The 19,475-nt window shown below is 42.2% G+C and overlaps 1 protein-coding gene across 2 annotated transcripts; it reads left to right on the top strand.

Annotated features, from left to right (window-relative positions):
* The first annotated feature begins 156 nt into the window (after positions 1 to 156).
* Positions 157 to 12,337, top strand: CMPK1 (cytidine/uridine monophosphate kinase 1). 2 transcript variants are annotated; one of them, XM_052665995.1, is made up of 6 exons: positions 157 to 362; positions 7,751 to 7,897; positions 8,710 to 8,862; positions 9,764 to 9,840; positions 9,932 to 10,028; positions 10,475 to 12,337. In XM_052665995.1, the coding sequence occupies exons 1-6, from the start codon at positions 288 to 290 to the stop codon at positions 10,514 to 10,516; spliced, it is 591 nt and encodes a 196-aa protein (XP_052521955.1). In that variant the 5' UTR covers positions 157 to 287; the 3' UTR covers positions 10,517 to 12,337. The 2 variants fall into 2 exon arrangements, with proteins under 2 accessions (XP_052521955.1, XP_052521954.1); XM_052665994.1 differs by lacking the exon at positions 157 to 362 and adding an exon at positions 4,771 to 4,890.
* The last annotated feature ends 7,138 nt before the right edge of the window (positions 12,338 to 19,475 follow it).

The raw sequence follows: 19,475 nt of genomic DNA, 5'->3' as shown, positions 1-19,475 counted from the left end.
CTGCCTCAAGGCGCGGGGGCAGTGATCTGGTGTACGCTGCGCGCTGAGTTGTAAGGAGAGAGCGGCGCACGGCGCTGGGCGCCGCCCAACGGCAGAGCGGCTACCGGTTCCGCGTGCACGAGCCCCGCCCTTCCCGCCCGGCGCGCGCCTCCGGGGACCCGGAAGCACTTTGCGGTGGCGGGGACACCTCAGCGGCTGTCGGCGGTTCTGCTTCAGCCCCATCACCGGTCCCGGCCTCGGCGCCCACCGCTGTCCTGCTGCTGCTCCGTCGTCGCCTCCTGCTCCTCATGAAGCCCGTCGTTGTCTTCGTCCTCGGCGGGCCCGGGGCGGGTAAAGGGACGCAGTGCGCTCGCATCGTAGAGGTGAGGGCGGCGGAGCGGGTGCCGCGCTGGTGGGAGGGGGAAGGGGGGGCAGCGGGACTACATATCCCAGCATGCCCCAGGGCAGGGCTACGGGGTGTTCTGCGGGCGTTGCCGCGGGGCACTCTGGGGGTTGTAGGCTGCCGCGGGGTCCGGCCCCAGCCGCCCTCACAAGCGAGGGGAAGGTGGCTGCATGTTGCGCCCGGGGCTGAGCCGAAAGGCCGCGGCGCTGGGTGGCGGTGGGTGACAGTGGGTGACAGTGCTGCGGCTCGCAGGGCTTGAGGGCTGTGCCCCGTGCAGCTGGCAGCGCGACGTGGCAGGGAGGTGGCTCTTGTGCTGCTGCCAGCGCTGCACCTTCTGAACGAAGGCTGCTCAGTGCCGTGGTAGAGGTCAAAACGTGTTCTATAAGGTTATTGCTGTTCTCGCTCTTCAGCTGATGCTATAGGGTGAGGTTTCCTGCTGTATTTTACCCATTTTCTGTTTTCCAAATACGTTTTGACAGCCCTGTGAGGTAGAGCAAATGCAAAGACAGGAAGGTGCGTACTGTATTTGGGCACAAAAAAAAAAACCAACAGTAATTGCACAGTAATCCACATTATCAGTAGATAATTACAGAAGTGTTTAATGCCTGGATGCTTCCAAACGCGTCTGTGTTGGATTTGTATGTTTTTGTTTTTGTTTTTCCCCCTGGGCAGCTGTACATTCTCATTGAGATCTGCAAAGGTTTGAGGTTTGTCCATACCCACGCTGAAAGAAATGACAGAGCTGCAGCAGTGCCCATGTTTCTAAATCCATTAATGAAAGGAAGAAACCAACCAAGGCACAAAGCCCCAGTGCCTGATACAGGCATGTGTGTCCTAGTTCTAATGCTGCAGGTTCCCTCTGCTGTTACATTCCTTATTCTCTGCATGGAGGAACTCAGTTACATGAATTTGATCCATATGATCAAATGATGGCATGAAAAATGCCATTACGCAGAGTTCTGAAGGGTTTTAACCTCAAATTATAGACTGTTATTCAAACAAGCTTATTCCTTCCATTAAGTGGTGGGATGAAAGGTTCACAGCATTTGTAAAGCTTTTTTGGTAAGGTCAAATTCTGTCCCTGGTACATAGCAAACAAATGAGCTTAAACTGCAGGGAATTTTTGTAGGCTGTCATTAAAGGCTTCTGCCAAACCATGAGTGGAGCCTCAGGGCTGAAATGCCTCATGTGGCTGTTGCCATGTGTTTAGGAGTATAAATGCCTTTGGCTTTATAGGTTAATATAATTTGGTAAGGACCGTGTTGATAGGAATGAGTCATTTCTACTCAAACTGGAGCTGCAGCTAAAAATGGAAACCAAATTCACTTTGCTTGTACTGTGTTTATTTTCTTTTTGAGGCTAGCAAAAGAAGTCCAAAAGCTAATAAACACAGACTTCCTCTAAACCTGCACATCCTATTCACTGCATGAGAAGAAGCTCCTGACATCCTGTGCAGGAGTCACTGGCTTTGCTTTTTGGGAGAGAGAGTCTGGGGAGGCCTGGGCTGGGGTGAACCTGGTGGAAAATCTTAAAAAGAGCTCGAGCACGGACATGTCGATGAAATGCAGTTGAGGTGCTGTTGAGCAATAGATTTTCAAAGCGCACACCTTTGGCCTGGTCTTCACAATCTCCATGAGAGCCCTGATGCAGGCAGTTGAACAGCCTTCATGCAATCAGTGCTGCTTTCAGATTGAAAGCGTAGTTTTGTTTGGATTTTAGACCCTGTTGGCAGCTTTCCACAGAGCTATAGCTGAGTCATAATAAACCTCATTCATCCTTGTTGTATAAATGGACTGATTAATATTAGTTTACATTAGGAATGAATCTGATCCCGTATCTTGCTCTAAATCTGTGCTCAATAAAAAGTCAGTATGCGCTATAAATACTTCTCAGTTGCTGTACATTCTGGAGATCTGGGACAGAGCACATCACATGCAGGAGGCTCGCCTTGCTGGGCTGAGATCTTGTTTGATTTTAGCTTCAAGTGGTCTTACTGAAAAACAACAGCAGCAGTGGAGTAGAAGTCAGATTGGAATCAAAATCGATAAGGTTGGAAAAGACTACTTAGATTGTCTAGTCCAATCATCATCCCATCACCATCATGCTCACTAAACCAAGAACAATTTCTGATTGTGATTGTTTTACTGACTGTTCTACGTTGCCTGAAAATGAAATGGCGTCAGTCACAATGCTTGAGAAATACAGAATTCACCCACAAACCTAAATCTCAGCTTGTGGAGCCCCTCCTAGGGATGTGTTCCTGTCATATTTGGACCAAAGTGGAGAAGTGATGTGAGGGAAGAATTTGCAGTAACAAGTGGGAATGAGTATTGACACAGTGTACAAAAGGGAGCAACAGGTAAGTGATGAGGTTTTATTATCTTTGCAGTTAAGGTTTAAAGAGGCAGCTGAACCTGCCTGCTTTCTGCTGATAGGGACAGAAGGCATATATATTGTGTGTGCACAGTGTTGTCACAGAAATGTAAATGCAGTAGAAATGCTGCTCTAGACCAATTCTTCCTATTTATGAAGAGATTAAGCAGAATTCCCTCAAGAATTCCCTCTTGTTCTCTCCCAGTTCTGCAGATGAACTCCTGCCACCTCCCACAGTTAAGGGAGCTTCTGATGTCACCTGAGATTGGTGCATAGCTTGTTGGGTGAGGCACAGTATCTGAGAAGGTAGTTCAGATGGCATCTGAATGCAGGTGCTTGAGATAAATGCCATGAAACGCATGAAGGTCATATCTTTTGTGATGGTGAGATCACTGTGTGCGTGCAAGACAAAATGAATGTGTTTTATTGCTGATTTCTGAACTTTGCCTCACAAAAACATTTTATGGTACAGTCAAGGAAAAAATACCTTATTCCTCAAATCTGAAAAAAATGTTGAGTTCAAGTTTAAATCTTTACAGACTTTACCTGAAGCACAAAGCTCTCTGTGGGGGGGGAGGGGAGGGAAGCATAACAACTAAGTATTTAGTCTTCATTCTATGCAAGATTTCAACTGATAGGATTCTTTTTTTTTTTTTTCTGGTTTTTTTTTTTTTTTTTTTTTTTTTCTGTTTGTTGTTGGGTGGTGTGGTTTCTTTTGTTTTTGTTTCAAAGTGACTGTGGAGGTTTGGGGTATGCACAACATCTTCCTCTGAGCACACAAAAAGTAATCAGTCTCCACCACAGGCCTGTGCTGGATGTTTGTATTGAATTCCAAAATGAATCCCACCAAGTGGGATGCTGAGCTTTCTCCTTCTGTGAGAGTGACAGTTGGTATCCAAGTGGAGAAAGGTGTGAAGTTGTTTTGGGATATATGATAAAGAGGTTGTCTAGGGAGAAGAGAACTTTGGAAAGAACTCATTGTTTCAGGAACACTCCTCTGGAAGCAGCAGTAGGTTTAGCTTTTGTTGTCATGTGTTGTCTTCCGGAGGTCTGTTGAGAGACAGCATTAACTTTCTTGAAATAAAAATGTTTTATAAGTTATTTACTTAAAACACAGTTTCTCAAATCTCTTCTAAGAGTGCCAAGTATTGGTAGCCCAGTTAGCTGTGAAGTTCTCATCATTGTTTGCTGGAATGTGAGTTCTTCTTCCTGAACTTTGGAGCTGTTTTGATTGTTTAAATCTGTTTTTCTCCTCTAAGGATTTATTCCCTATATGCTTCCATTTCACAGAATGCAGGCTTCCTCTCTGGGCACTGACTTTGGGCTTACTCAACCTTCTCATTGAGCTCAACATTCCTGCAGCACTGGGGTGTTCTGTTTGCCCCCTCTTTCCGGAGGCTCTGTCAGTGGGATCTCCTTTGTGTGTTTTGTTTTGTTAATGTGGTGTGGGTTTGTGTTTTTTGGTGTTGTTTTATTTTGCTTTGTGTTTTGTTTTTCCCCAGAGGCAGAATCACATCTCTAACTAGGAAAATAGCTTTTGGCTGGAGCCAAGCGGACAGGAGGGCTGCTATTGCAATGATTTATGCCCTAAAGTTCTCTTTCCACGTGTTGATAGCACAGACAAAACATTTTAGGTTTAAAAAAAAAAAAAGTATGAGGACTGTGTCCTTTCCAAGGTTCTATTTTTATTTTAACTAGTTCTCCAGGAGCACACCTGAGAAAATATAGCAAACTGTGGTTCTTTAGTAAGATTGCTTAAGGTACGGCAAGCTGGAACTGAGGCAATAAAAGTTTGTATTTTGTTTGTTTAGCCCTTTGACTTTCATTTTTCGGATTAACAATGATAAGCCAAGATAGGATTCAAGGTCAGAGCGGTGATTCATTTTGCTTTTTCTTAGCTTCTGCTCACTCAGGGAGGTTTCGTACCCTCTGGATACTGCTGTGTTGGGAAGAAACTCTCGTGCCCTGTGCGGGCTGGCAGTGGGAGGAGTCGCAGCAGCTGATCTGTGCTGCTGATCCTGTGCTACTGCATGGAGGAAGTTGCTAGAGTGAACTCTGCCCTACTCAGGAGTGGCACAGATATGACTCATCTGTTCTCATCTGTAGTTGATATTAATCTATTTATTGTATTTACAGTAAGTAAAACTTGTTCTGTCTATGGACTGCCAGCCAGGATTTGCAACTTCTCCATGTTTGCCCTGCTGAGTGGGGACTGCCTTTTCCAGGTCTTTGTATAAAGAACAAGCAAACTGTGGTTCCCTCTGTTTTATAGAGCACTGCTAAATGGTGTTCTAAGGAAAATCTCTCAGCTGGGATTGTTGGAGATTTGGACTTGCCTTTCTACTCCGCTGTGACCTTTGAAAGCGAAGGAGGAAGGTGTCTGCACTGGTGCTGAAGACAGATGAGATTTTTGCCTTTTGTTGACAGCTAATTTTTGTAAGAGACTGGATTATGGTTCCCTAAACATAAAAATATTTTTGAAAACAATGAAAAAAGCTTGTTTAGTAGCTGCATACTGATTTAGTGTTTTGTCATAGTAGAACATGCCTGCCAGCTGGCGTAGTGGAAAACTTATCTGTGAGATACATCTTAGAATATTTTCTTTTCTGTTCTCTAGTCTGAAAATCTGTTCAGATTTTAGGTGCTTGACGTCCAACTATATTGAATTTTTTGGTTTAAGCTAGTTTCTGACTTAAGTTGTCCTTTCAGCCCTCTGCTAACGCCATGAATCTAACATGTATGCATTCTTAAAGAACTGAAGAAACTGTTTTTTTATTATTTGGAAGCTACAACCATCCGTTTCTGATTGCAAAGAGAAGGCTTAGGCAGTGGTTGCTGTAATCCCCAGGATGGAGCCTGTTGCAAGATGTACTTGGCGCTTCTGGAAGTCGTGCTGGCACAGTGCAGGCTTGTAAGACGTGATTGCCTTGCCCCAGCTGTTGTGCAGGAACATTGCAATCTCTTTTGCAAGCTCTTGGGGAGGCTGAGATTTGGTCCAGCTCAGGACGCGTGCTGAGGGTTTGTCTTGCCTGAGATGAAAGAAGACATTGTGTCCTGGAAATGTGGCTTCATTCAGACTGGCGAGGGCAGCATGAGCACTGCATCTCTGAAGCCTGCTGTGTGTGGAGCATCAGTTCAGCCCCTGTCTGTGCTGGTGGTGTTTAAGCTGACATGTTGTTTTTGGCTCCAGCGCTCCATGCAGTTAACAAATAGATGTTTTGCCACTGAAGGAGAAGTTTGTTTATCTTACTGCCTGGCTAATACATTCTGAAGGTTACTCTGGAAGACAATTTACTATTATCCAAAACAACTCCATTTATACAGCAGCACTCTGAAGCACTTCTATCTTTTACTTTCCCGTTCAGCCCTTAAGAAATAATCCAGCTTGCTGTTGCAAATGACAGAAAATTCCAAAAATTGCCTGACTCCACTTCCTTTTTCTGCATGAGAAGGGACATGCCAAAGAAAATCGAATGGCTTGGTAATCCTCTGAAACAGAAGGGATTATATTTTCCTCCTGTTTTCTTCTGCATAGGAATTTAATGTTAAAAATACCATCGTTCTATAACTGTACAGAGAAGTCCGTGTTAATTTAGGGCTCGGCAGAGTAAGGTTTCCTGCTTAAGAGAAAAGATTTACTCTGGTTTACAGTGTCTGCAGTCCATAGTTAATATGCAGATTTGTAATTAAATAAGCATATCCAAATGCAATGCACATGAAAGCAGGAGTACAGTGAGCTTACAGAGGATGTCGGCGGAGGTTTTTCTTCACAGTTACTTAAAGCAAAATCTTGTTTCCTTTTCTTTCCAGATGTGTAGCATTTTGGAGATTTAGGTAATTATATCCCTTCTTAAATTATGTCTATGCAGAACAAACTTTCCACGCTTTTGTGGGTGAAATTGGAAAGCAACAGAAATGTTTCTAAAGCCACTTAGTGGGTTGTGTAATATTTCTGTTGTACTTAGTCCAGTCACCAAGTTTGTAAATCCCAAGTTCACTGCTCTAACATGCATTTAGTCACATTGATTATCCTGTTCAGGCACCATTCTTGAAATTTGCTTTGGAAGCTGCTGCAGCCAAGCTGATAACCCTGAAGTAATTTGCTGCTGTTTTTGTTTTGTGTGAAAACTGTAGGACAAGTATGTATAGGTGTATTCTGTTTGTGGTGTGTGGCTAGCTTAGCTGTTTTATTGCCAGTTTAGTTTAAGTATTCATCAAGGAGATGTCTTTATGTCTGTTTTTATGTAGTATACTTGCCCAAGGAGTGTGCTTGGTTAGTTTTCTGGTAGTATTAAACGAGCTGAGCAAAGGGTTGTTTTGTGCTCTGAATTTTCCATTATAACAGCACATCTGTGTATTTTACAACAGCACATTTGTAGCTTTGCACTAGTTGTCTATTTATGATTGTACATGCCTGAGAAATTCAATTATAACAACTTTCACCAGCATTTGGCATTAGCAAAGCTTTCAACTTTTCTTTGAGGTGAAAGAAAAGGGTCATGGTGTTTGATGTTTTCCTGCATGCTGATCCCAAATCAATAAGCTTGGACCTGATCTCTGCTGTTTGCAGTCCATGGTGTTAAAATGTGTGAGAGGTTATTGGTCAATAAATCAGGTCATGATTTAGCAAGTGAAGAAGCTAAGCAGTAAAATTATGCAGGAGGGGATGTAGCTCAGAGAGAATCTGGAGTTTGTTAAAGGTCTCGTTGTACAATGCTGCATTTCTAGAAACACCCTGGGGCTTTGAGACCATCATGTTCCCAAATGTGACAGTGCTGCCTTTGGAAACAGGACACGAATGTCTGTGTTTTGCCCAGGAACCTCTCATTGTGCTTTCTGTGCATCCTGAAGGGTGAAATACATCTGTCACTAGCAAGCTGCTATTTCCTGTACTTTTCTGTCGTAATACAAAGGTAAATGTGGCTGATACTGTCGACTGATGTAAGTTTGCACATATTCAAGGCTGTCTGTGCCTGTTTCTTTTGCACTTTTCAGAAGTACGGCTACACGCACCTTTCTGCTGGCGACCTCCTTCGAGACGAACGGAAAAGGCCAGGCTCACAATATGGAGAACTCATTGAGAACTACATTAAGGAGGGGGAAATCGTACCAGTTGAAATAACAATCAGCTTGTTGAAGAGGGTAAGGAAAGGGCCGTTCCCTTGCTGGTTCACTCCTGCGGACTAAGTGACAAAGCAGTGGCAGTATTTTGAAAGGACTGTTTTATCAGAATAGTCAAGCTAAGGAGAGGAGAAGAGCACCTGCTAATGTTCTGTGGAAGGAAAAGTTCCAATCTTTATCCTTATTAGATGTCTGGAAAAATAATCAGAATATCTCTTTTGAGATGGAAGAGGCTTCTTTTGCTCATTCAGCTGAACTTCCTTGGAGTTCTTTTCATTTGTATTAACTCTAGACCAGGCGCAGTTTAGCATCTTGTACTGCTATGTGCTGTTACACGATATTGTAGAGTATAAAATTTTAAGTTGAGCTTTAAAAGATTTTAAGCATAATGAAATAGTGCAGTCAGTTTGAAAGGAGCTCGTTGCTGCATCAGTGAAGTAATTAGAATGGGTTGAAGATGAAACAAAAAATGTACCTTGTAAACCTGCAAGTTCTTTACAGAGAGAGTGGTGAGGTGCTGGATGGAACAGGCTGCCCAGAGAGGTTGTGGATGTCCTGTCCCTAGAAGTGTTCAAGGCCAGGTTGGATGGGGCCCTGGGCAGCCTGGTCTAGTATTAAATGTGGAGGTTGGTGCCCCTGCCTGTTGCGGGGGGTTGGAGATTCATGATCCTCGAGGTTCTTTCCAGCCCTGGCCATTCTATGATACTGTGATTCTGTGCAATAGTTCTACAGTAAATGTTTCTTAATTTAAATATATGAATACTTTGGAGGCGATGAAAGAATTGATAAATAGTTGCCTGTGCAGGAGGTCTTGATTTGAATTCTTTTGTCAGGCTATGGATCAAACAATGGCTGCAGATTCCCAGAAGAACAAGTTCTTGATTGATGGCTTTCCCAGAAACGAAGATAATCTTCAAGGCTGGAATAAGACTATGGATGGAAAGGCGGATGTTTCTTTTGTTCTCTTCTTTGATTGCGACAATGAGGTAATGAAGTGTGCTAGGCTGTAACTTCCTTTCTTGCTGTATTGTGAGAATCACTCAAGAAGAACAATAAAACTGTTGAGTAGTGAATCTTAGAGTATTAGTAGCCTGGTGGAGGAGTAGAAATAAAATGTGGTCAGTGAGTTTCGGGGATTTTTGGCAGCCTGTTTTTGCAGATGAAAAACTGCAGGCTTTTGAAATAGCAAGTGGATAATTACACTTGGTATGATCTTGTACAAATAAATTACATTGAGGAAACAACTCAAATAATTGCGTTCTTAAGGAGAGTTTATAAAATCTTTAAATATATTAAACAATTATTTGATTCATGGTCAGAAGACACTGCTGTGTTTACTCTTAAGGATTTCAGAGTACTTGTTCAGTCAGAAATCAGTTTAATAGCAGTGTTTGCTTTAATTCTGAGGTGGTGACAGCATACATCTTAATTTTCATAGTTGTGAGCTGTGCTGTAGGTACCCAATGATCAACATTTTACTCAGCAAGTCATTAGATTTTAAGGACTTTTTGACAGTGATACAATTGGTCCTTTCAGAAATGCCATGCTGTGCTGTCCTTAAAATATGGCGGTGCCCTTGAGGGATAAAAACTGATACAAAAAATCCAAACATCTTAATCTTTCCTCTTTTTTTTTGGCCAAGTTTTCTCATGAATAGATTATTGTTGAACTTAATTGCACACCACAGAACTTGATGCTTCTTTTGTTTCCACTGTTTAACTCTGTGTGAATTCTGGGTTACGTTCATCGAATCTGGGCGGTATTTTGAGCGTCAGACCTATTTAGATGTTTTTCAAAGGTCTGCTATTGATTTTTTGTCTGTTCCTGCTTTTCAGATAGCATGTTATGTTCTTGGTTGTGATCGTCCTTTTGATGCTTATTTTCTAGATATGCATTGATCGCTGTCTTGAAAGAGGCAAGAGCAGTGGCAGGAGTGACGATAATCGGGAGAGTCTGGAAAAGAGGTACTGTGTCCCAAACATTTCAGCTCTCTTTTCTTTTAATTCTATTATGTAATGCTTTCTTTTTTTTTTTTTCTCCTTTGCTTTCTCCTAGAATTCATACATATCTGCAGTCTACGAGGCCTATAATAGACTTATATGAGAGAATGGGAAAGGTTAGAAGAGTAGATGCCTCTAAATCGGTTGATGAAGTAAGTATATAAGCCAAAACATATGGAAGTGACAGTAGCAGGGTATGTACTGATGGTGTTTTTCTTACATGTGTGTATGGCTGGTGAAGTCAGTTTGTTACTGGTGGAGGTTGTAGAACTTCCAGTTTGGCTCTTGAAGAACCGATTGAGATGGGAATAACTAAGAAATTGATTTCTGCTTGAACATGAGCTGGACTAAACAGATTTTTGGTGTTTCTGTGTAACAGTTTTTTGTTCTTGGCTTTTTTTCCACTTTTGTGAACGTTGAAATACTTAATATTAAGTCCCCATTTCCTAGAACTGATTCAAATTTTTCTACTAAATAATTAGTAGAAATTCTTGGAAAATCATTTTTAATTGCTATCAATTACTGCATTCCGGGTTAATTTCAATTGACTGTTTACCTAACGCTTCATAAAACTAATAATCTTCTCTTTCTTTTTTAGGTCTTTGAAAAAGTTGTACAAATATTTGACAAAGAAGGCTAATTTCCAGCTTGGAGGAGCGTTTAAACTTGTGCTTGAATCTTGTTTGAATAGCTGCTACTGCAGTCCACACTTTGTAATTGTTTTACGTTGGGTTGGCTTTTTTTTGGTGTTTTTTTCTTTTCGCATATCAAATCACAATTGGAAAAGCAGTTAATTAAAAATGGGTCTTTTTTTTTTTTTTTAATAGGAAATCTTTTCTTGTGGCTATAATTATGAGTTTTCTGGTTCTCCATTATTATAAGTTCAGTTGCTCACACAGTTCTGTGCCTATTACAGGCAGCCCTTCTTGTTCCGTATTGCCACACACCTATTCTTCTTAATGATCAATTAAGCAGCAGCATTAAGCAATGCCCTTGTTTGTCTTTTGGATGCTTGGACCAAATTGAGGATACTGGGTTTTGGGTTTTTTTTTTTTTTGTTTTTTTTTTTTTTTTTTTTCACAGTGTAATTTTTGTCACCAAGTTCTCTGTTATCCCCAGACATGGATTCTGTAGGTAAAACTGCAGTTAGTATGAGAATCTGCTTTTGTAGTTCCCACAAGGCTACTTAATATGCAGTTCAGCAATAGAATACAGAGTACTTAATGGAAAATGGTGCTGTCTTATGATTCTGGGTGTAAACTGTCTTGTAAATTCTTGACTACCTGGATTGACATGGCCCTGGGCTGTGCCTTGTCTTCATTTCCAAAATGCTGAGGGTATCAGTTTTTAAGTCAGGTCAGTGTTTCCATTCTCATTTATTTTGAATGATAGTTTTGTTCTTAATTAGAGCACGGCCTTCACAAGGTGCGAAACTATTAAATAGTGTACAAAAAAAAAGCAAATTCTTCTAACAGTTCTGTCTTTTGTAATAAGTAGAAGGGATTTTCTGTATTATAATTATTGCAATACTGTGTAACCGAATGCTTTAAGGTTTATTACCTGGGGAAATATTTTTATGGTTAAACTTGTGAACTTGTTTCCCTAAAATTGTATGATTTTAATAACTGTTTGTTTGAGAAGATTATAAATATTGCACTTTTGTTATGATGTGGCCAGCAAAAGGGAAGATATCTTGCAGAAGGAAGCTCTGTTCCCTTAAACAGATTTGATCCTGCTTTATCACATTCTCTTGAATTAGTGCAGTCAGATGCCATTATACTTGGGAGAAGCAGATAGCTAGCTGAAACAAACAGTGTTTTAAATATTTGTACAGATGTGTAATCCTGCCTTTTGCTTAAAGTAACCCCCTGTCCCCACCTCCCATCAGACTAATATGCACAGGTCTGTGGGGGCCCAACCACGCATTCCTTGCACACCCTGAGCTTTCTCTGAAGAAAGCCCCAGAAGAGTTGAGGATGGGTGTTTTAACTAATTTTAGTGATACAATTTGTCTTGCTACATTAACTGACACTGTAATTGGTGTGTGATATGCTAATGGTACTGCCAATTACAGCTTGGAAATATTGGGGTTCAGCTTTTCTTCATTGATTACTCTCTATTTTATTTAAAGAAAGCTTTAAATTTAGCCTAGCTTCTAATGAGAATCAGATGCGTTGGTCCTCATGCTGTGATCTGTTCTGTGCTGGCAGATTTGTACGTGCATGAGTTCTCATTTTGCTGAGGTTCTTGAGGCTGTTGGACTGAGTAAGAGATAAGTACAGAAACAAAGGGTAAACTACAGTATCTTTTCTGGTTCAGTGGTAGTTTTAGCAGAGTACTGAGCACAAATACCTGTTTACTACTGCAGAGTATATGGACCATGACAACTGCTGTGAGTGTGGGAGGCTAATGCTTTTGCTGTACGGATTTTCCCTTAAATAAATAAATCATGGAATGTAAATCTTATTCTGTATGTATGCTGACATAGGATAGGATCCAGTCAAACTGTTTTAATGTGAAGGCTAAGATCAGGATTTTTTTTCAAGAAGACTTCAAGCAGGATTCCTTAATCTACTTAGAGATTTAATAACTTTTCTTTCTAAGTTACTGGCTCTTGCAGATTCTGCTGGGAACAGAAGTTTTCTCATCATATACTTTTATGTATTTAAGTGCTGAAACAAGCAAAACCTTTATAGGAAAGTTGGTTTTGTTTTGTTCACTTTGTTTTTTAAGAAAGAATGTTTCAGCAGTATTGAATTTGGAGTGGATTGTAATGTGTCTGTGCAAAGGCTAGATATTTTTTGTCATTTTATTTATTTAAGATGCCATTAATTGTTGCCAGTTCTTTCAAGTTGGAGTTCACATTGAAATGAAGGTTGAAGGTAGTATGCCAATGTGTCATGCCCATTTAGCAGCAAAACTGTACGAAGAATTTGAGAAGATACAATAAATTTTGTTCTGTGGCTGAATATAAGTGCTTGGCTTACAGTTCTCTGCCATAAGGTGTATTTTTCATATAGTTGTTTGTGTTTATATATATATATATATATATATGTACACTTTATGCATCTGTGGTGCATACATACACACAGATGTGTCTATAGAAGTTCAGCTTTCCCCATCAAAACTGAAGTCCTCAAGACCTTGTTTGGTAATGGATAAGATCAGGCTAATGCCTGTGGAATTGGTATCTTTTCTTGCTTGTATAGATTTGTCAAATTGATTCTTACATTCTCACAGTGGTAGTGCTGGAAACTGTGTGCTTAAGGGAGCTTTTCTTTGTTTTACAGTACTTATCAAATGTGTTGGTTGAGGACTTGCTATTGGACACTGGTCTTGGCTCTACTTGAGAAGCAACAAAGCTGCTTTGGATGTCAGTGCAAGCAGGACTGGCATAGTGTGATGTGGTATTTGTGTTTATTTTTAAAAACACACACACACACGCACACCAAAAAAAGAACCTGAAGGCTGCCTGGCTAATTTTAAGTCTTTGCATTTCACATCATGCACTTTATGACAAACCTCTGTTTATTCACAAGTAGATTTTCAGTAAACAACGTGTTGGTGTTAAAACCTTATTCTGGAAAGATTTGCACAGCAGGTCTGAAAGGGACTGGGAAGAGCAGAGAATTTTCTAGCAGTATAAGTATCTTTCTTCTGGTAAGACAAGTTAAGCAAATGTCTTTTCAGAAACTTGCTGAAACCTGAGGGTGTGGAGTCTCAGAGGGAGCAGAGGAAAGGGGCAAGGCTGTGTTAGCTTAACCTACAGCAAGCTTTGCCCTCCCATGAAGACTTGAACTGAAAATCCCTGCCTGAGCAGTGCTGGTTTGGTGGGTGTGTGAGGGCAGCATGGAGAAAAACTGAAGCATGGAGTTGAGTATTGTGCCAGAGTACGATGTTCCCCACTAGCAGCATTTATTTTTAAAAGGGTTTCTTGAGGTTGTTCTGAGATCTTATGCAAAATGCTGTGTCTTAGAAGGAGAAATCTAAGTGGGGAGGTTGTGCTGCTGCCCAGGCTGAACTGAGGAGAGTGGGAGAGTGATGTTGAAAGATCCTCAGTTCAGACTAGGGCTGCCAACTGTTACCTGTTGGCAGGTCTGAAGCTGACAGCAGTTAGGATCCTACCTTACAGATTAGTGAATTACTACTGTACTTAGCTTTCAAGTTCAGCACCAGTTTGCTCCCTGTTCTGAAGCAGATGTCTTTGAAAGCTGCCATCTACCACCATGCATTTGGCTGCCTGTTTAGATGAGAAGAGCAGATTATTGGAGCTGCAGCAGTGCTTGGACGCTGCTCACCTAGGGCTGTGTGCTTGCCACAGTCTGAAGATCCCAAAAGTAACAGCTGAGAGTGAAAACTGCAAGATGATGCAAAGTCGATTCAGCTAATCGGATAACAAAGGAGACAGCAACAAAAATATTAAGACTTGATTTCATAGAGCAGCAGCTCTCACCCTCTTTTGATCTGCAGACCTTTACAAATCTTCCAGTGCAGATATGGGGGCACAGATGAATTTAATCCTGCTGCTCTCAGCTATTTTTCATGGATTGCTTAGTTTAAGATGGTGGTTTTCAGCCTTGGTCTGTAGAGTATTGCTGTTGGTAACAATAGATGTCTTTATTGAGTCTGCTAATCTGCTCAGCTGAAGTATTCTCTATCCTCTTTGCTTTCTGCCTTTTAATGTCTTTTCCTTACCTTTCTGAATTGCAGATTCTCTTTGGGATGGCGAAGAGTTGCTCTTACCAATCTTTGTTCCTTGCAAAAGAAGCAAAATCTTTATGTACCTTCAGCCTACGACTGTTTCTGCCAGTGAGCTAGGTGCCTAATCTGCTGCAAAACTGACATTGTTGAGCACGTTGTGGTATTTTTTTTTTGAACTATAAGAAATCTTTGTAGTACCTGTGTGCTTTTCTCCTGTGAGTGAGATCAGATCTGTCCATCAGGCTTTTAGCACAGAGCTTAGCAGCAATTGCATGTGAAAATCTCAATCAGTAGGCATTGTACTAGCAGCGACCTGTTATGCCTTGGTGGAAGTGAGTGAGCTGAATGAGGAGGGGAGTAAAGGTGCTTATGGAAGTTCAGTCAGTTCTCCTTCACTAATCAGACTTCAGCTTTAGGTATACATCTGTCTATTCTGTTCAGCAGTGATGCTTGTATTTAACCTAGCTCATCTTTTCCCAATTACACTGGAGAGAAATTCATACAAATGCTTTCCCTGCCCTGAAGCTGGCTCTCTTCCCTTGTTGTCATTTCCACCTGGAGTTGCAGGAGTTGCAGGGATGAGAATCTGTCTTTAGGGTAAAGCTGTAGAAGCAAAGCTGGGCAGAATGAAGACAAATGGAGCCATTCTTGTGGAGAGCTAGATACACAGCTTTTTTTTTTTTTTCACTATGAACAGCAATGCCAGGCTACTTTGTCATCCTGGTTTATAACTGCATTCAGACAGCAAAAGAGAAATGTTCTCTTTCCCCACAGTTATTTGGCAGAAAGCTCGCTTTTGTCTAAAATGCTCCTTAAGCACTGTGCAAAACATTCAATCCTAAACCAAATAGCAGTTTGAGTTGTGCTTTTTCTTTCTTATTCTCAAATAGGAGGGTTTGGGTCAGTTTCATGCTATAGTGAGACAAAAAAAAAAAAAAAAGGCACCATCCCAAAAGATATTATCTGCTCTGTTCTGGAGGGCTTTTTAGCACAATGCAGTTCCTTTATGGTAAGAAATGGCAAAGGTTGCCCGACTGCTGTTCAGCTGTCAGGGTAAGTGTAATGATATGTGATGGAAAATGGTATCTTCTGCAGCAGATCTGCTTGTGCAGAGCTAAACTCCTCAGCACACTTCTTCATTTAATCCTGTGAGATGTGAAAAAGGTGCTTTGGAATAACTTGTCAGTTGGATCAAGTCTCAGGAGTGAAGCTTAATCTACCATGGAAGCTTCAGGGACAGCCAGAATCTCTGCAGGTATTTTAGGGTGTAACGTGTGGTGGTGTTCTTTCCTGGCTGAGCACAGAGCTGTCTTTTCAGGTGAATGCTTCAGGCATTGCCACTGTTGTGGCAGCCAGACCCAGCTGAAATCACCAAATATCCCAGTGTCTATGGTGCATTTTAACCCAAATACCTCTGTTGTTGGAAATAGGGATAGTTTTACTGTATTCCTTTTCATTTAAAATTTTCTGAATGCACTTTACCACTTCCTTGTGACCTAGAGCTCAGGTTTGAAGTGCTGTTCCTGAAGCAAGCGTTGCACTTGGCTCACCAGTGTGACTTCAGCATCCAAGGAAGCTCCACAAGTTGTTGGTGAGAGCAGGTTGCTTCCAGCAGTAGACATCCCACAAATTTATGTCTATTCTTTAAGAAAAGTACCAGTATTTTCTGCTAACTGCAGAAATTCATGACGGATGCCTTCACCATCTGTTATTTGTTCTATAAGCAGCCTTCATTCAAAAGTAACCTTCAAGTAAACATCAAGATTGAGTAATTTAGCTGTTCCAATGTGACACGCACATCTACACTCTCCTCTTTAATTATGTTTGACACACATGCTTATATTTGACTATTAGTGAGAGGGAGAGTCATTCCTGTCTCTAGCCTGCAGACATTCACAACGCGGAGAAGACAACGTTTGGAGCCAGAAATGAAAAGCTGGCTCTGGTTATTGGCTCCACTTTTTGGGAAGTGACCCTACAGGCTCCTGGAAGTACGATTTTTGCTCACAAGGCAATTGCTTCGATGCACCACAAGGAGGGGTGCAAGGTTCGCACAGAGAAGGATGCAGATTGGAAGTGTCACTCATCGGCTGTGCGATGTTTCCTGTGGTTTGAAAGACTCTTTTTACTTAAAAAGCATGTTTCATTTCAGTGGTGTAACTTAGTTTCTTTATGGGATTTTTTTCCTTTTGTTATTACTGTGGGATAGCTTTCTGTTGCAGAGAGATCTGCTGCGTTGGTAATTTGACAGCAGTGAATGTCATGCTTTTTTTTTTTTCAGTTTATTTAGTTATACCTAATGTGGGCCAACTTAATTAGCATGGATGTTCTGCCACTGCATTCACGATAGCTTTGTCATCTTCATCCTGAAGCAATGAGATAACTGTACAAGGCTGGCCTGGGGGAGATCTTTCTGTTAGTAGAGGAGTCATACCTGGTGTTTTGGGGAGCTCATAGAGCCATAGAAGAGCTGGACCTTAAAGTGGGACCTTAAAGCCCACCCAGGTCCAACCCCCTGCTTTGGGCTGATCGCCCCCCAGCTGCCCAGGGTCCCAACCTGACCTTAATCTCCTCCAGGGTTGTATTCCTGGTTTCTCCATCCCAGAGAGCCTCAGAATTGAGCTCTGCCCTGGATTGGCAAGGGAATAAGATCTACAGGTGATGCTGCTGGGAAAAGCCAAGCACTAAGCATCCAAATCCAGTTTACAGGGCAATTTTAGAGGAAAATGTCTGTAGTTACACAGTTAAGAACCTCAACACACAGAGAAGTTGTGGGTGCCCCATTCCTGGAGGTGCCTAAGGCCAAGTAGCATGGAGTCCTGGGCAGCCTGATCTGGTGGGGGGCAACCAGCCCACAACAGAGGTTGGAACTGGATGCTCTTCACTGTCCCTCCCAACCATTCTATGGTTCTACTATACAGACTATTTTACCCCTTCAGCCATGGCTACAAAGATACAATACTACCTGGCTATCCTTCAGCAAGGAGCAATAATGAGCCCATGCTTCCTGCTTAGCACTCAGCTTGGAGGACTGAGGACAGCTCATCTTGTTCCCTACAAACCCATGGTGCTGGACAGGAACAGAGGAGGAATCTGCAGGCAGTCTGAAAACCAGTAACAATTTGGGAGTGCCTCCCCTTCTGGGATGTGGCATCTGTCAGTACTTTGGTCTGCAGCAGAGATGGACACGAAGACCAACTAATTATGCTTCAGATAACATGTTTTGAAAAGTTAATATGAGCATCATTTAATTAAAATAAGGCACAAATGACCTTAATTATAAGAAGAAAAGGTGATAACATTTGCTTTAAAAATTAGTTGAAAAATGACTCATCCATCAGCTGACAGTGACAGAAATTCCTCTGGTGAAGGGAGATTTGAAGAGGACAGGTAGGTCCCTGCTATCTGGGCACACACAGGGGCAATGCAGCAGCTAACCACAGTAGACAGCAGGCATAGTAAGAGCCTTAATTAACTTTGTTGTCACCCTTCTATCACAAGCTGTTAATTAACTCTTGTGTTATCTATCCTGTTGTCCCTCTCTGAACATAGTCCCCCAAAACTTGAGAAAAGAAAAGGGTAAAAGTAGGGAGAGCCCCACAAACAGCTGAGGAAGAGAAGGGTACAAAACAGAGTGAGGTCTTAGGCAAAACCCCACAGGTGACAGTCCTTGGTGCAAACTCAGGGTAATGCTGATGAGCTACTGATTGATTGCTGTAATTAGTTCCACCTGGGCACATAGACCAGGTGCTCAGGGCTCTGTGGTGAGTTCAGGGCCCCACTAACTGGTTCCCCTGAACGTAATGTGGAATGATAAATGCGAGCCCAGAAGGAGAGCTGCCATTTTTACAGCTCCTGCTTTGGGAACTGTGGAAGGAGCAGAGGTAAGAGCTCTAGGTTTGGTTCTTGCTGTATTGCTTTGCTTGCAGGTGAGGATGTTGGTGCTGTTGGACTGTCCCAGCTGCGCTGTTTGGGGGCAGTATACTGGGAGTCTCTGAGCAGTGCCAACAGTGCATGGCTGAGTTCCTTATGTTTTGTTGTGAGAGCACAAAACCTGCAGTGGACTCAGAATCAGATTTCTGACATCTCTCCATCTTGGGAGTTTCATTTATTTGGGGCAGCTTGTGTGCATTTAGTGGGGAGAACAATACAAAAACCATCCCCCAAACCCTCTAATTCCAGTATTACAAGCCCTGAAGAAATGCTAGCTCTTTTTACTTGGAAAAACTTCCCCTGTGGTCTTTGTGCCTGTGGCACACGTACACACAGAGCTGATTGGGCTGTGTGTTGTAGGGGGTGAGCATCCATGAGAACATGAGGCCCCCATCTGAGCCTCGCAGACACTGGCAACCCCCCAGAATGGCTCCTCTGGGTAACACTGCAGGCAACCCCCACGTCCCCAGGTGTGATGTTACCACCCACAAAGCAAAAAGCATAAAACATATCTTTTATGAAGGTGAAAAGAACCCCAAGCTGTTCTCTTATTTAAAGGAGCTGCCTCCCTCATGTGACCTCTGGGTGCTTGCTGATGGGTGCCTGCCACCAGGCAGTTTAGTCTGGACCCAAATCCCCTCTCCCTCTGCTTTTCTCTCCTGAAATGGGAGCTGTCATCGTGCCGCTCAATCTTTTAAGTCGGCTGGAATGCCACTTGTCTCTCTTGCTTAATAAAAGCAAAAAGTCTCTAGGAATCTGCATGAGGTCATGGCTGTATTTTAAGGTGTGCTCTCTCTCATTCTTTACTATTTGCCTGGTCTCCTTTGCCTTGAGATTCAGGTGGAGGCACATTGCCCGTGAAACAGGGATAAAGCAAAGCCTGTAGGGCTGTGAATATGCTTGTGAGGCCCTGGTGGTCCTCAAATGGGCACCCTTTGGTTGGAGGGAAGGAGTGATAGGCACTA

Source organism: Tympanuchus pallidicinctus, unplaced genomic scaffold, assembly GCF_026119805.1.
Source record: "Tympanuchus pallidicinctus isolate F22 unplaced genomic scaffold, pur_lepc_1.0 scaffold7, whole genome shotgun sequence".
Taxonomy (NCBI): Eukaryota; Metazoa; Chordata; class Aves; order Galliformes; family Phasianidae; genus Tympanuchus; species Tympanuchus pallidicinctus.
Note: the sequence above shows the minus strand (reverse complement) of the source record. Positions and strands in the feature narration are given on the sequence as shown.

Coding starts and splice junctions, on each gene's coding strand:
- CMPK1 (XM_052665994.1), top strand. CDS start 4,786: ATGGAGGAAGTTGCTAGAGTGAACTCTGCCCTACTCAGGAGTGGCACA. Junction 4,891..7,750: donor ATCTATTTATTGTATTTACA/GTAAGTAAAACT, acceptor TGCACTTTTCAG/AAGTACGGCTACACGCACCT. Junction 8,863..9,763: donor TCTTTGATTGCGACAATGAG/GTAATGAAGTGT, acceptor CTTATTTTCTAG/ATATGCATTGATCGCTGTCT.